The sequence below is a fragment of the Neomonachus schauinslandi genome, chromosome 3 (assembly GCF_002201575.2).
Source record: "Neomonachus schauinslandi chromosome 3, ASM220157v2, whole genome shotgun sequence".
NCBI lineage: Eukaryota > Metazoa > Chordata > Mammalia > Carnivora > Phocidae > Neomonachus > Neomonachus schauinslandi.
In genome coordinates, this window is record NC_058405.1 from 52,953,427 (window position 1) to 52,969,416 (window position 15,990).

General features: G+C 41.9%; 1 protein-coding gene across 1 annotated transcript in view; it reads left to right on the forward strand.

Moving 5' to 3' along the window:
* Nucleotides 1-852: 852 nt before the first annotated feature.
* TNFSF11 (TNF superfamily member 11) overlaps nt 853-15,990 on the forward strand; it is a 31,124-nt gene continuing 15,986 nt past the window's right edge. The window contains exons 1-2 of the mRNA XM_021697935.1: nt 853-1,083; nt 7,374-7,541. Of these exons, the coding sequence (XP_021553610.1) occupies nt 853-1,083; nt 7,374-7,541 (399 nt within the window). The remainder of the gene's footprint in view (nt 1,084-7,373; nt 7,542-15,990) is intronic.

Consider the following 15,990-nt stretch of genomic DNA (forward strand, 5'->3'; position numbering starts at 1 on the left):
TCGGAATGTAATATATGGTCCTATATATGAAGCTACTGGAGCCTACCCTTCTCTCTGTACTGTTTTCTTTTCCTAGCTCAGAGTTGATGCCTATAGGCTCTCTGCTCCCGCATTCAAAACCTGCCCTACTCAAAGCCACTCTGAGGGTGCAGAAACAGGGATTTGGGACCTGGGCTCTGGTTTTCTAAGGCTGCCAAAATTATTCGGAACCTATATTTGGAACCATGATAGAGGCCGCACCCTCAGGATCCCCAAGGATATTCCTTGTTGAATTTCTTTCGGGGTGATGGAAAGGAGGACAGGATCACCAAGAGATCACCAAGTCCAACTTCCTAAATCCTATAGGAGAAACTGAAGCTCAGGGATGCTAACTGCCCGCCTGTGATGTCACCTTTATCCTTATCCTTAACCGAGGCACCATCTGCCTCTCCCCCCGGCTCATCTCTTGGCGGCTGAGGATGAGCAAGTGGCGTCTGGCTCCGCTGGAACAACCCACAGCCCTTATCCTCTGAGAGCGCTGATGGGGAGGAGGCCGTTCAGAGAGAGTAAGAAAGCGAGGGAGGAGAAAGGAAGGAAGGGGAGCCAGAGGTGGGAGTGGAAGAGGCAGCCTCGCCCGGGGCTGATTGGCTCCGGAGGCCAGCCCTCGCCAGCGGTTTATAAGAGTTGGGGTAGCGGGGCGCCCTGCCCGCTCGCCCGCGCGCCCCCCCGAGCAGCGCCCGGCTCTGAGCGCCCCACGTCGAGGCCCGCCTGGCCCCGCGCCGGCTCCGCGCCGTCTTTAGAGGTGGTCGCGGGCAGAGGCGAGGGAGGGAGCGAGCGAGGGAGGCGAGCGCCGCAGCCAGCCGGCCGAGCGCCATGCGCCGCGCCAGCCGAGACTACACCAAGTACCTGCGCGGCTCGGAGGAGATGGGCAGCGGCGGCTCGGGCGCCCCGCACGAGGGCCCCCTGCACGTCCCCCCGCCGCCCGCGCCGCCCGCGCCGCACCAGCCCGCCGCCGCCTCCCGCTCCATGTTCGTGGCCTTCCTGGGACTGGGGCTGGGCCAGGTGGTCTGCAGCGTCGCCCTGTTCCTCTACTTCAGAGCCCAGGTGAGTGCCCGCCTCCCCGGGGGTCCGCCCACCTCGTTCCTTCAGCACTCGTGGGAAACTGAGTCCGGCCGCCCGGCTCGGCTCCCCAGAGCTTGCATATTCGGGAGGGGAGAGTGACTCTAAAGAGGGTGCGTCCGGCTGGGCCCGGGGACAGCCCGGCGCGGGGCCCGGCGCGCTCGCCTCTGCTCTCCGCGCCCGCCCCCGCCCCGCAGCGGGCCGAGGCTGGGCTCGCCCGGCCTGTTGCGTTTGAATTTCCCCCGCGACGCAGCATTGGCCGCTCACCTCTAATGGATGATTGCACACTCCCCCTACAACCCCTTCCATTTCTAATCTGGAGCTAAGAATTAACTTAACGTCTACTTAGGGGAAAAACTGAGCGCTTAGGCGGCATCCCTTTCCCGGCCCGCCCACCACCTGCAGAGGGTTTGGTTCGTGGGGCTGGCTGCTTTGCAGCTGGGCTCCGGGCCGCCGTGCTGGAGGGGAGCGCAGAGCCGAAGGTCGCGCGCGGTGCTTGCACTGCAGGCAGCCGCTGGAGCACCCAGTGGAGATGCCCGAGGCGCCTGATGGGCCAAGTGACAGTGCGAGACAGGTTGCGGGACAGGGGCTCCGCTTGCGCGGGGTGCAAGAGGAGGGAAGGACCCCGTGCCTTCCCACTGAGGTGGGCGGAAGAAGGAAGCAAGGTGTGTGATGGTGGTGAAGTTCTCACCCCTGACACAGCCTCGCTACAATCTAGCAAATAACAAACTTCTAAACGATGAGAAAGAGGGCTGGGAACTGCAGGGAAAGAGAGTAGAAAGGAAGGGGTAAATCTGTAATATTATGCTTTCTGGTGGTTTATGCTCTTGTGTTTTCTTGGAAATTGCAGTGCAGTTGGTTAGATTCATTCAAATGTTCTTGTCTGGTGCTGTGAACTCTTTCTCAGAGGAAGTGGAGGGCTGACTGTGCATTTTTTTTTTTTTTTATGGGAAAAGAGAGTTGGGTTTGGACTTCATTGGTTTTCAGATTCAAAGGTTATTACTAAACCAAATTGAATGCATCAAAACACGGCATTGCTTGGATTGTATGGGTTTTTGACATGTGCCAGAGTCTTGAACTCCATTACTTGTAATCATAGGCTTTTTGTTAAATATTCATTATCCACTGTTCTGTGTTTTATAGAGCAAGTTTGATTATCTACTTTTTTAAAAAGGTAGAAATACTATAAGCAATACTTTAGGACACTTGTATTTGCATCTTAATAAAAATAATCTTTGCCTATTGATATATTTTTTCTTAACAAAACAACTTTTGCAACAAAGATTACACACATCTATATCAAAGTGATGAAATGTTTTTCGTTCTTCAGAGTGTGATGCAGTCAAGAATGAGTGGTTCACCCATTTTCCCACCCAGTTTTCTCCTTCCATGTAAAGTCTGTATCTATTGAGTGCCTACACTGCAGATGAGACTATTAAGTGCTATGGAATGGGAGTTAAGGATTATTAATTCAATTCATAAAATATCCACCTACTATGTGCATTGCGTGGTGCCAGATTGGTACCTATAACAAAAGACTTAAAATTCTTAGTCAAACAAGAGAGCAGCATTCAGAAAAAGGAAAAAAGATGCAATCATTCTCTACTACTTTTTATCTTTTCTAACACCTTAGGAATATGGCATTTTTGTAGCAATAATTGTGAAGTGAGTGTTCAGCATCGAAAGAGCAGTGGGGAATGAATGAGCTCTACGGAAGATGAGCAGGTTAGATTGGTGGGAACCATGGAAACGGGTGTGGCCATGTAGAAAAGAGTGGCATGTTGGGCTCTTAGGAGAGACGTTCTGCATCTCCACAGCAATATTAATGGTCTGGTAGGCTCCAGGGTCTGTCTGATGATCACTTATTGTAATTTAGCAGTCTCGACGTTACTTGAGTAATAGTGAAGCTCTCAACACCCTTTTCCAAAGTAAAAGGCCAATTAGTAAGCCTACCTAGAAAATTTTCATTTGTAAATTTAATGTCATCAGATTTTATAGGTATAGTTTTCCTAAATGCCATGAAGAATGGGTTTCTCTAAAACTTATGCCAAATATATTAGCCATTACTCCTGAACCCCATTTTTGTACTGCACTTTTAAAGGGGCATCTTCCTTAGAAAGAAGTTATACCAGGAGCAATGTGTTCATAGGAAGACACCACTAGATTTGGGTGTGTTTTATTGAGTATATAGCATCTACTTTTGATACCTAAAGGAGTCCTAATCATTTGGAGATACTTTCTGAAGTAAGGTACAAGTGAAATGCTGTGATGTCTGGCATTTGTTTCAAAATAACAGGTGGGGAAGGTTCGGGGTAGGGAAGCGGTTGCTTATAGATGAAGCAAGATTGGCCATGGGTTGATAATTGTTGAAGCTTGGTGATAGGTTTGTGGGAGTTCATTCTACAATTCTTTCCACTTTTACGTATGCCAGAGGCCCTCTTTCAAATTTCTACTAGCTAAGAGAGTAGACTCGATTTGACCCATCACTAATATAACATTTTTACTCATGTCAACTCCTTTAGATTAGAACTTGGTAGCAAATAAGAGATACCTTTTTTAGTTCCACTAAAGTTGTAAGTGTCAACTACTTGGGGTTTCTGAATGCATCTGAATTAGAATGAAATCATTTAGGATCAAGTAACATGTTTGCAGTTTATAGTAAACAAAAGAGAAAAAGGAGCCAGTTCTATTGTTTTTGTTGGGGGGGGGTTGCTATGTAATTCTTCAAGAAAAAACCCCACTTAATTTAGTTTTATATGCATTTAGAAGAATGCCCAGAATAGTGTAAAAATTACAGTGACTTTAAAAGATGTTTCTCCTTCTCAACTCATGTTTGAATAGTTAAAAATGAATCAGCCTCCCAAATGTTTGCAGATTGCCTGTGCCCAGATTGAAAAGAAAAAAAAAAGTACTAGATCTAAAGTAGATTGGCTTTTCCTCCACCAACCTTGCCAGAGAAAAAATAACATGCGGTTTGTGCTATATATTTACCACATAGTATTCATACTTTGGTTTGCAAAGAAGAAGAAGAAAAAAAAAACTTCCAAAAAGTTGCTTGAAAAATTGATGCGCGTGCTTTCTTTCTTTCTTTCTTTCTTTCTTCTTTTTCTCTCTTTCTTTCTTTCTTTCTTTTTCTTTCTTTTAACATCCATATAACCATATTCAAAGTTTGGATTTTAGCTACAAGGTAAGCTTTTCAGAAAACTCAATCTCCATTGCCCTTTGAACTCCTTCCCCCAAACGCCCAGTATGCACACCAACCTCCCTGGGTGTTTGTTCCCCAAACTAGAGAGCAGTCACTACTGTGACTGATGTGGAGGTGTGACTCTCATGTGGAGGTGTGCGGGCTGCCTGTTTGAAAAAACAGATAACGAAGTAGCACAAATGTCAAGCATCCTGCCTCATTTAACCCTACACATGATCACATTTCAAGGAAGTGTGTTTTTTTTAAGGACTTTCATTTCAGATGAACTACATCATCTGATAAATGCATTTTAAAGTCTTTTAAATCAGATATTCAAGGTTTATAGAATACTTCAGACATTTCTAGGTACAATGAAGTCATTTGTAACTCAGTTCACAGTAATTTTTTTTGATGAGCTTCTGCGTTCCTCTGGTGTGTACAGTATGTTCAAGAAGGGAAGGACTGCCTGTTTTGCTCACTACATCATTGGCAGCATTGAACCCAGTGCCTGGTATGTTCAATTTACTGAAGAAGCTTTTCAAATGATTCACAACACTAGAAACTTGCAGTATGGAAGTTATCTAATGAGTAGCTAAACTAGACTAAAAAGTAGCATTTTCTTCAGTCATGCAAATTCTCTCTCCAGACTAGAGAGAGAGGGTGTGGGATAGGAAAGTCCTCTGTTCAGCCACTGGACCAGCACCGTGGAGTGCCCCACACCTTGCCCTAGGGTCTTCCCCGCATGGAGACTACCAGAGCAGAGGCCCCCACTGGTGTGTGTGTTCTGCCAGTCCCCACTCCTCAACTCCTCTCTTTTCTCCTGGTCTGCATTTTGGACAAGGGAAAGCTACAAGACACTGGAACAAGAAAGACGTCTGGTTGCAGGTTAACAAGACATTTCTAAAGTATGGCCTTTAAGTAAACAAAATAAATGACTATCGAAATTAACTATGCCACGCTTTCTTTTGGGAAAACAATTGATGACTTTTATATATGTTTTAGTTCTCGTGTTGCCTTCCTAAGCAGTGGTTCTCCAGCGCACATTTGAAGCCCTTGGGGAGAGAGATTTAGTTGGCCCCTACCTTCAGGGATGTGGGTTCAGTTGGCTGGGGGTGGCATCTGGGCCACCAAAAAGTGGAGAGTTTTTAAGAGACAGGGGACAAAATCTTTGTGTTATATTTCTTTGCATCAGATCACTAGCCATTATTATTGTCACAAGAGTTTTGTACTAACTGCTATTGCTTGTGAAAAAAAAAATTAAAATTGGTGCCCAAGGAAATTTCGAGAGCTTTTAAGAGCAGAAAATCTGTATTTGTACATTTCATATTTGAAAGCATTTCTTCTCCAACTTTCATGTACTTGGGGAGGACCTGGGATCTAGTTAGGATGCAGATACTCAGGTGGCGCACCAGGGACCTGAGAGTCTGCATTTCTAAGGAGCTCCGGGTGAGCCCGTGAAGCTACAGGTGCTTGGACTCTACTTCAGGAGTGACAACATGGCGGACAACACTGCTTCCAGTTGATGGCGCTTAGTCTGTAAGCAGGCCTGGAGCTCAACCAATTTTAGGGTCCCCAGGCATTTCCCCGTGAACACCACATTGTTCCTGTAGCTCAGCAGTTCCCTGGTGGTGAGCCAACTGAGGCCTTGTTATGATTCTTCCTTATTGAGGTCTGAACCCAATGACCCTTCATATCAGCTGCCCAGGCTTCTCTGATTTTGTGGGAAACTTAGTGGCATAAGTGAGCTTTTAAAAAAAAAGTGTGATTGAAAAGCTTTCCTTATATAAAAACTCACATATTCTGATTTATACTGATTATTGTAAAGAAAATATGAAAAATAAATATGGATTACAAATAGCTTTGCTTTGTTAAGGACACCTCTCCCATATGCAAGACTGAAATAATAAAATCTGTATTAGTGGGTGCACGTGTGTTGAAAGGTTATCATTCATTTTGAGAACCTCAGATATGGATAGAGTACTTTCCAGTTTATTTCTGATGGTTGGTTAATAAACCTACCCATCTTTTTGGATTACTTTCAAGAAGATAAATCAGGCACTGAGAGAGCTGGTATTAATTCACTGAGCTTATATTATAAACTTCTATAATTTTTCCTTTCTTCATCCAGTCTGTACCTACTAATGAGCAAATGCACACAAGGTACCTTGAATTTTTGAAAGAAGAGGACAATAAGTTAAACAATTATTATTAAAACAATTGATAGCTAATTGTCTCTACCCTTTGCTTGGCAGTTGAAACTCCTACAAGGGCTTATCAGAACCTCAGGAGGAAGGGTTAGACTATTGCAAGAAAAGAGTAATACTTAAAGAGATGTGTATGCAGACAACCAGCTAACAACTCGATGGGGATATTTTGGGTGGGACAATCCCTTACATTGTAGGAATTTTCGCATCTCCCCCCTGCAAGTATCCATACAACCTGCTCACCCCATACAGCCTTCTTCATCCCATGTGACATTAACTTTTGCCCCCTGACAGACATACCACTCCAGGTTAAGAAACACTGATGAGAGTTTCAACACAAAGGGAAATTATGCTTCTGGCTTTAGGTTTTTTGGGGGACCTAGGAACTGGATTTCTCCCTCCCTTCTTTGGCTGATTAAAATATACATTGATTAAGGGAGAAAGGCCAGACAAACATGGTGGCTAAAGATGGTGTTTATTTCACCTGATTTTTGTAGGCTTGATGCTTTGAATATCCAAGTGAGTTTCATCATCCTACCTAGCATGCTGGGTATGACTTAAAGAGAAAAAGCTTTCTCTACCTGCACTGACCACACGTGATTTTCCTCGACGGTCCTCCCCCCATGAGGACTTTCACGTTGGCAGACAATTTTGATCATTTCCCCACGATTCACACATGTATACTTGTGTTGTGAATCATAGCTGCTCATAAAAATGAATTAGAAGTCAATGTTTCACCAATTTGAGGGGAATTGTACTCACTATTAATTGTTGGGGACATAAAGACTCTTGTAAGAATGATTTTTTTTGTCCTTAAGTCAGTCACACTTTATTAAATAGCAGAATGATCAATGATAATTACTCCACGTCCTTTTTTTTTCCCTCAGATGGATCCTAATAGAATATCAGAAGATGACACTCACTGCATTAATAGAATTTTCAAACTCCACGAAAACGCAGATTTGCAAGACACAACTCTGGAGAGTCAAGAAACAAAATTAATACCTGATTCGTGTAAGAGCATTAAACAGGCCTTCCGAGCAGCTGTACAAAAGGTGAGTCCACATGAGGATATAAGTCAAGGGTCCGCACTGACCCTGCTAATACCGAAAATTAATACTGGCTGAGTGCTTTTGACTTTGTTCTTTTTCATTTTTATAATTTGTAAAAGAGCTAAAGAGAATTTTTAAAAGAGATTAGTAGAATTCTTTTGAAGTTGGTAGTGGCTTCTTATGATGACTAGAGACATTCATGCACATATTCTTTCCTTTCCTTTCTCTTTTTCCTTCTTTTTTTTTAAGAGGAGTCATTTAAATTCATACATTGAAGGAGGACAAAGATAATTTGTGGTAGTTAATGGGTCAGTTTGCTGGTGTGAACTCCCTGCCCTAGAAACCATTCCCTCAATTTATAGGACACCCTGCTATTTCCTTTACATTTGGTTTTGTAAAGGTAGGATCTCCTATTCCACATCTGTTGGTCCAGGACTCTGTTAAAAATAACAGTTCTGTACCTCTGAAACAAATAATACATTATATGTTAAAAAAAAAGAAGAAGAAGAAGAAGAAGATAGCAGGAGGGGAAGGATGAAGGGCGGAGATCAGAGGGGGAGATGAACCATGAGAGACTATGGACTCTGAAAAACTGAGGGTTCTAGTGGGAAGATAGGTTAGCCTGGTGATGGGTATTAAAGAGGGCACGTTCTGCATGGAGCACTGGGTGTTATATGCAAACAATGAATCATGGAACACTATGTCAAAAATTAATGATGTAATGTATGGTGATTAACCTAACATAATAATAAAAAAAACCAAGCTCATGCAGAAAAAGAAAAAAATAATTGTAAGTGGTCCGTTGTCATCTGTGGTGAGGAGGTAAGCAGGCAGAGCAGGAAGTGACGTGGTGGGCAAGGTGGAAATTCTGTGTCCATCTTCTCATCTTCCAGGAGAGCTGAGTGAGAAGGGAGGAGATGGGGATGGGAGAGACCAGTGACTTCTCTTACACCGACAGCTCCAAGTGAGAAACATTGCAATTAATAACTGCGTGTTCTACTTTTCTGAATAAAGTCACTTGAGAATTTTGCGGCTGTGGAATTATTTTACTTACTGACTCCACCAAAAACTGGGTAGAACCCAGTGACTCCAATGCATGCCTGCCTGCACACATTGCATACTAACATGCACATCTGTGTGGATTCTTGCATCGACCCATTTATCCCAGCCTCTAGTATGCAACTCCCTGGGCTATCTCTGATCATCTTAGGGTAAATCCTAAAGTTGTCAAACTCCTTAAATCTAAATTGCATTTTAATTTAGTCTATTTTTAAAAGATTCACAGATAATAATAGCATTTTAAGAAAAGAGGATATGTGCTGGAGGTAGGGAGATGAAGCTGTTTTGTATCTAAAGTTGATATTTGCTGTATTTTGTCAAATCTAAGATACCACCAATTTTTAACTTATGTCATTATTTCATGCATCACAAAGAAAGAAAGAAATGTCGACAAAAATATTAAACACAGGGGCACCGGGGTGGCTCAGTCGGTTAAGCATCTGCCTTCGGCTCAGGTCATGATCCCAGGGTCCTGGAATCGAGTCCAGCATCGGACTCCCTGCTCCGCGGGAAGCCTGCTTCTCCCTCTCCCTCTGCCTCTCTCTCTGTCTCTAATGAATAAATAAATAAAATCTCAAAAAATATGTTAAACATGATCATCATAGATTCTGTTTGCATCTTAATTTCAGAGTTACTAAAATGTAAAAAAAAATGCATCAGAGAAGCAATGAAATACATATTGCTTTAATATCTATAAGAGCATACCAGTTATACATATTACATTTTTGTTATAATTTAATGTATAGGTGCTTAGCCTTATGCAGTAGATACATATTTTAAAGCATGGGCTTAATTTGATCTTTTTGTCTTATATTGTAATTTTTGGGCTATAGAAACAGCAACTCTGCTAGTCTGTTCATTTTTATTGTTTTGTTTTATGTTTCATTTTCATTGATCTGCTTTCTTATCCCATCTCCCAAATGTTGGGTAATCTATCTATAAACAATGATTTACATGTACTAGAGGTAGTCTATTACTTAAAAACAGAACTCCTAATTAAGGTTATTCTGGTTAGGTAAATTACTATCGCCTAATTTTCTGTGTGAATTGACCCGTATTGTACCTCCTTACAATGAAGAGATAAGCTTTTAATTTCATGGGTGTCCTGGTTCTTAAGAATTATCCTTCAGGGTTTTTTTCTGGAAGAATAGGATCAGCCAAGATAATTTTGAAAATAAAAAAATATTAAAAACGGATACCATTAACATTTATTTAAGAGAATGCAAAAGTGGTTCATCTTAATGGGTCAAGAGAGAAAAACATTAGCATCTCGTAGATACTAAAAAAGTGATTGACAAAATCTCATATTTATTTCTGATGTTTAAAATCCACTAGAAAACAGAACCAGATGGATTCTTGATGTTTTCCTAAATACCTCAAACTAAAAGTTAGCTTAATGGGATGAAAAACAAACATTTTCTTAAAGTCAGGGACACCACAAAGATGCCTAGTGTCCCCCACATTATTTAACATTGTTCAGAACATACGAGCTAATGTAATCATATGAGAGAATAAAATAAGAAAATATATGAATATATACATACACATATATGAAGGCAAAATTTGCATGTGATATGATTGTATACTAGGGTAAATTCGAAAGAACTAAAAGGCTGCAAGCAAAGTCAATCAGTTTGTAAAAATTAGTAAGTAATAATCACTAGCTGTCCCCATTTCAAACAACAATTAGGAAACACAAATGAAAAATTCCATTCATATTGTTTAAACAGCCCTAAAAATGAACTTAACGAGGCACAGATAAAGCTTATGGAGATTAAGCTAGAAAACTCTACAGAGGCATTTACAAGGGAAGCACGTAACTATGCAAAGTCCTGATCCGTGGGAGACCAAACCCCTTAGAGTAGACCTTACTGGATGTGTGTGTGTGTGTGTGTGTGTGTGTATGTAATTTAGTACTATATAACATTATTTTAAATAAGTGGGCATAGTTTGAATGGTTCGAACATAGCACTGGGAGGATTTGTTTACAATCTTTAAAAAGTAATAGCCTTACCTCATGTCCTAAGTGGAGACAAATCCTGCTGGAGAGAATGTTGGTGGCCCAATCACTTCTCCAATCTTACACCTTCTGTTGCCTCAGTTTCTGCCCCCACCTGCCTGATCAGAACTTAATACCTGTTTGTTGTCCCATTTCCTTTGAGCTTTCTAAGTGAACTCTCTAGATAGAACAACAGACCGGTTTGTACTTAAAATGAGCAATAGTGGCAGAATTTTCAGTATTTTAGGAGCGCCCTGGGGACTTGGTGCCTCGTTCCAAATAAGCAACACTCATTATAAGAGATTCAGTACCTGGCCAGCCAAAGGAGAAAGATTGGTGGGCCGACAAGAATAATCAACTCTTCTCATTAAAGGCACACGGTTTTAATTATATTTACAGATTAGTATGACTCACAGGATGAGGAGAACTTTATTTTGCTACTAGCACATTTTTTAATAAGATTTTACCCTTATTCATGGGTAATAACATTACACACAGGCAATCCTTTTTCAAGAGTAAGGAGCTGTCATAATATACCCATGAGTGTTTGGAGGTAGAACATGCCATTTCTTCCCCCAGACAAGAGGATCTTTAGGAAGGAGACGAGCGTTATCCATACCTTATCATTAGAATCAACCCATGTTTATTAAGCGCACATACCGTGCTAGGCACGTTGCCATAATTTTTCCTATACCCAAGGACTTACTCTTCTCTTACCCTCGCCAAAGAGTGATTTGCCAGCTGTGTTATCCTTTGATGAGAATTATTGGTTAATATGACATTCTTTACATCTTGCCAAAATAATCAGATTTCTCATTTCTCTTGCCAATGCTGAAAATAGAATGGAAGTATCAGGCATTCATAAAGTAGGTTTGTATCTTAGTTTTAGTTCTAATATAGATATTGACTGAACCCATAAAACAAAATTACATGTGAGGTTGCAATCATTATTGAAAGATCAAACCCATCCAGTGGTAACAAATGCTAGACATAAGCACAATATTCCATTATATGTGTGCAAAAAGTGCTGTTTACCCAGCCCGTCTTTGGTCAGACAAGTAATGCTGTTTTTCCCCCTTTTTTGTTTGTGGCTGGGCTTTCTTGGCTTTTTTTCCCCTTTAGCACAGAACTCTGAAAGCCTCTTAGTGATCCAGATCTACCAACCACAATTTACAAAGTCTATCATAACAGTCTATGACAATAAAGAAAACACTAGTACAAATATGGTGTCCAATTTATAAAGCAATTCTTGTTTCCAGCTTTGGCAGCCTCTCTGGCCTCTGCTAGCCTGAGGAGTGGAGTGGAGAGCTCAGGCCCTGAGCAGGGGCACTTGGCCCTTAGCTCTCTCGGCCAGTCTCAGTGGAAAACCATGTGTTTAGGCACTGAATATACATTCTGAGCACTCTGGGCTGTGACTCGGCATGATTTTAGTATGCCCAGTTGTTGATTTCACATGAAGTACCTGTTTGTGAAAAACTTCCTGAAACTCACTATGAAAAGTATTTGAAAGAATGATGTGGAGGAGAGAGATCAATGCGGGATGTTTAGTGCATTCAAGATGATCCCCTCGGCTAGGATGTGGGAAGGCAGCATGAAGATTTACATGTACATGGATTTTTTAATATTAGCTTTTAAAACATCTTAGTGACTATTCTATAATGTACTTAGTATACAGGAATATTTTATTCAATACTTAAATTAATAAATATGTATGTTTGGGAGCATTAAAACTTTTTCCCTGAAAGAGCTGTACAATCGGAAGTGTTTAGAGGTCACAGAACAAACCTGCAAACTCCCATCAGGACGAGAACTACAGCTGTTTTGCTCACACTTGAATATGTCACACATAATGTAGTCTCATGAATGAAGGAAAAGAACAAATAAATGATTGATGACTTATGGAACTCTGTGAACTAATATTTTTAAATAAACATGGGTCATCGACCAACTCGTAAAGCCAGAGTGTTAGTAGCCTGCTTCCCATTTATCTGGTGTCTTAACCAATGTTATGGTGGATAATTATTAATATTGTCACCTGAGGCAGTAAGACCTCAGTACAGATACAAAAGTACCAATAATTTTTGTTGAGAGTTATCTCCATCCAGACTTTTTCCTTTAGGCATGTTTTCCTCTGGTCTCTGCAGTTTCACTACAGAATACGAAAAGCCAAGGATGATAATGACTACCAATAACTGTCTTTTGTTGGCATGTTCTTGACTAACCATTTCCTGGAGTCAAGAAACCTCTGAGCCTCCAAAGGCTTACTGGAAAATGAGGAGTAAAACCAGAGCCAACATTATTGAACAATTAATTCTTACCTGGAATTCTTGTTTTATTCCCTGGGGATCAGTACATATTTGGTCTCATCTCCTACAGGATTCACAGTGTAAATTAAAACTATCTCCTTATATTAAGAATGGTGTACCCAAAGATATTCAATGCTTTGATCCCTCAGGAATTAGTCACTGTTATTTGGCACAGTTCATGCTGCTGTAACAAAGAGAACCCTCATTCATGAACTAAGTAAGATGGAGCTTTTCCCCTCTCCTGTGCAATAATCCGGGGGTGAGCAGTCCAGGGCTAGAAGGGAGGCTCCTCCGTCTTCAACTGGTACCTTCTGTACCTTCCATCTCTTGGTCCAAGTTGGCTTTTCCACTTGTTGCCATTTCCAGACAGAGGAAAGGGAGAGAAAAGGCCAAGAGTGGTACCTGGGAGCTGAGATACCATTGATTCTAGTAGCATCCTCTTGGCTGGAAGTTACTCATAAGACCATGCCTGGCTGTAAGGGAAGCAGCACAGTATTATCTCTAGCTGAGCAGACATTTGCACCAAGGCTTGAGAAAGGGGGTTGCCATAACTCACTGGGAAGAGAAGAGGCTGCATTCTAGGGGACAGTGACCAGTCTCCAATACTCACTAAACCCTGTCTAGGCAGGAAAATAGGCTCACTATATGAGCAGAGTTAACTCTGTGAATACAATACAGTAAGTCTATGAAAAATTGGAATGGCTAAGATTTTGTTTTCCTAAAATTGAAGTACCTTAAGATTATTTGGGTTCCAGGAGACAGAGAAATTTAAAAGTGGATTTAACAGCATGCATTTTTTGAAGGAACTTTCAAAGATTTGCTTAGACATACACATCTCCACATCTGTGATCTCTGAATGAACCTTGATTGTCACCTACACAGTTTTTAGTAGGTTTTATGGATTCAAGAACATTAATTTAAAGCCAAAAAGTTTATCAGATTAAGTGGTTGTGTTCTCCATAGAGAGAGCTGATCCTTTAGAATTCTGATGTCAGTTATTACAAGAAGACTCTTCCCATTTTTAAAACTAAAGTACATAAGAAATCAACTAAAATTTGAGTAGATCTTAACTACTTATGAAATTGTAATCATTAGAATCATTTCTCTAGAGTTGTTATGTACCATTATTTCTCACTTGCTTTTTAGTTAAATACACACATAACAAACACAAGGAGAAAAATTAAACCCCATTCATTATCACTTTGCTGTTGTATGTGCATATGTATCCCAAGAAAGCTTCTTGTAAACCCACAAAGAAACTTGGGGTTTGGGGGCACTGGTGTTCCCAAATCAAGATGTTAGTCATGTAGTGGTTTTCCAATGGGATTTCATCTGTGCCGTAACAGTTTTGGGAACTGCAATTCAATCAACCCCAATCATATTTAGCATTTATGAAAACTGTCTTTATGGGAAAGCTGAAGTAAGACCCACAGAATTTTCCTACAAAACCAAGGCCAGCTACTGCCCTTGACCCAACAATAGGCCATTGGCTGTGATGATGTGCTCAGTCTCAGGGAGACCCAGGGCAAAAGGTAGGAGAGTTTGCAAGAGGGAAATAACAGTGAGTGGCATCATCAGAGGTGGGCTTATCTGTGTGCTAGAAGTATCCCAGGATGGAAGAAAAGATATTTTGGAACAACATTCTTAAAGAAACAAGAGATAAGGAAAGACATACCTGGAAGAGAGCATCTAACTATGTGGCTTGGGATCTTGACCTACAATTTTAGGAGTGAATAAAACTCGGGGTCCTTGGTTAGAAGGGAAGGTGGCAAAGGATAGATTGTATTGCTCCCCACAGAGTGGCTCATCTTAGGGGAAATAGAGCCTGTGGAACTGGAGAGTGATGTTCCCTAGAACGGTGTTTCCCAAGCCTGCTTAAGAATCCCTTGGGGACCTTACTTAAAAAATAAATAAATAAACCAGATTGGTCACACAGATTTGGCAATTCAGTAGGAGACTTTGTGATTTCAGAAATCCTCTCCGAGAAGGACTGGCCTGTCTTTAAAGGAAGGCTTCAGGGTGGGAACAGAGATAGCACCTGGGACCAAGAAGGTGTACTAAGCATCCTAAGAAGATGTGAGAGCCGGCAGAGTCAGGGAAGCCTTTGGTGAATTTAAGTGGTGGATGTGAAGAGAAGGAGCCAGCCTATGGTATGGGAATGTGGGTTTTGAAAGTTGCAGAGAGCAGTCTGCAGCTAAGATGATGAGACAGATGTTTGCTTGAATCTTTTGAGATTCAGGGTCTGAGAGGGTTCTGTTCTCACATCACTTTCTCATCACTGGGTGCTGCCCTAGCCTCCAGTCTTTGCCCTTCGAGAACACTAGGTGGTGTTGGTGGTGTTGGTGGTAAATATGATAATGATAACTATAAATCAGGGGGCTCATATTCATCAGAAAGTTTTGGTGAGCTCAGAACCTCTTCCTCCCAGCGCCTATGCCTGCTTCTTACCTTCTGGAACCCTTTCATGGTGAAGGACCATCTTATCATCTCCATCCCCCCAGCTAGAAGCCAGAAGATCGTCTCACACTCTCCATCACTAACTCTTTACTTGGCCCCCATCCTGTGAATTCTACCTCTTCACGAAACCTTCAACTACTTCTCTCTACCTAGTTCCTACTGTTGTCACCTTAAGGCAGGTGTCACCAGCATCGTTTCTTGCCCGGATCACTGCAGGTGGCCACCCCATCTATAGTCCCACTGCCTCTAGTCCATCCTCTCCACAGCTGAGTGACTTCTAAAATGCACATCTGAACATGTCCCTTACTTTCCTGCTTAAATAATCTTTCAGTGGACCCCGGTAACCAACAGGATAAAGTCTGAGCTGCTGAACATATAACACAGAATCTTTTGTGCTCTGGAAACCCTCATTCCAACCCCTGCCTCTCCAGGCTCATTACCTTGTGTGCCATTCCATCGCCCACCAAGCTTGTGCTCAGTGGGGCCCTACCACAGTAAAATGCTAGAAGTTCCTTAACCTGGCTGTGCCCTTCCCCTTCTGCTTCCCTGCTGTGATCCAAAGCACAGTGAGGGCAAAGATGATATCTCTCCCAGAAACACAGCACCTTCAACACACCATAGGATGCCTGCC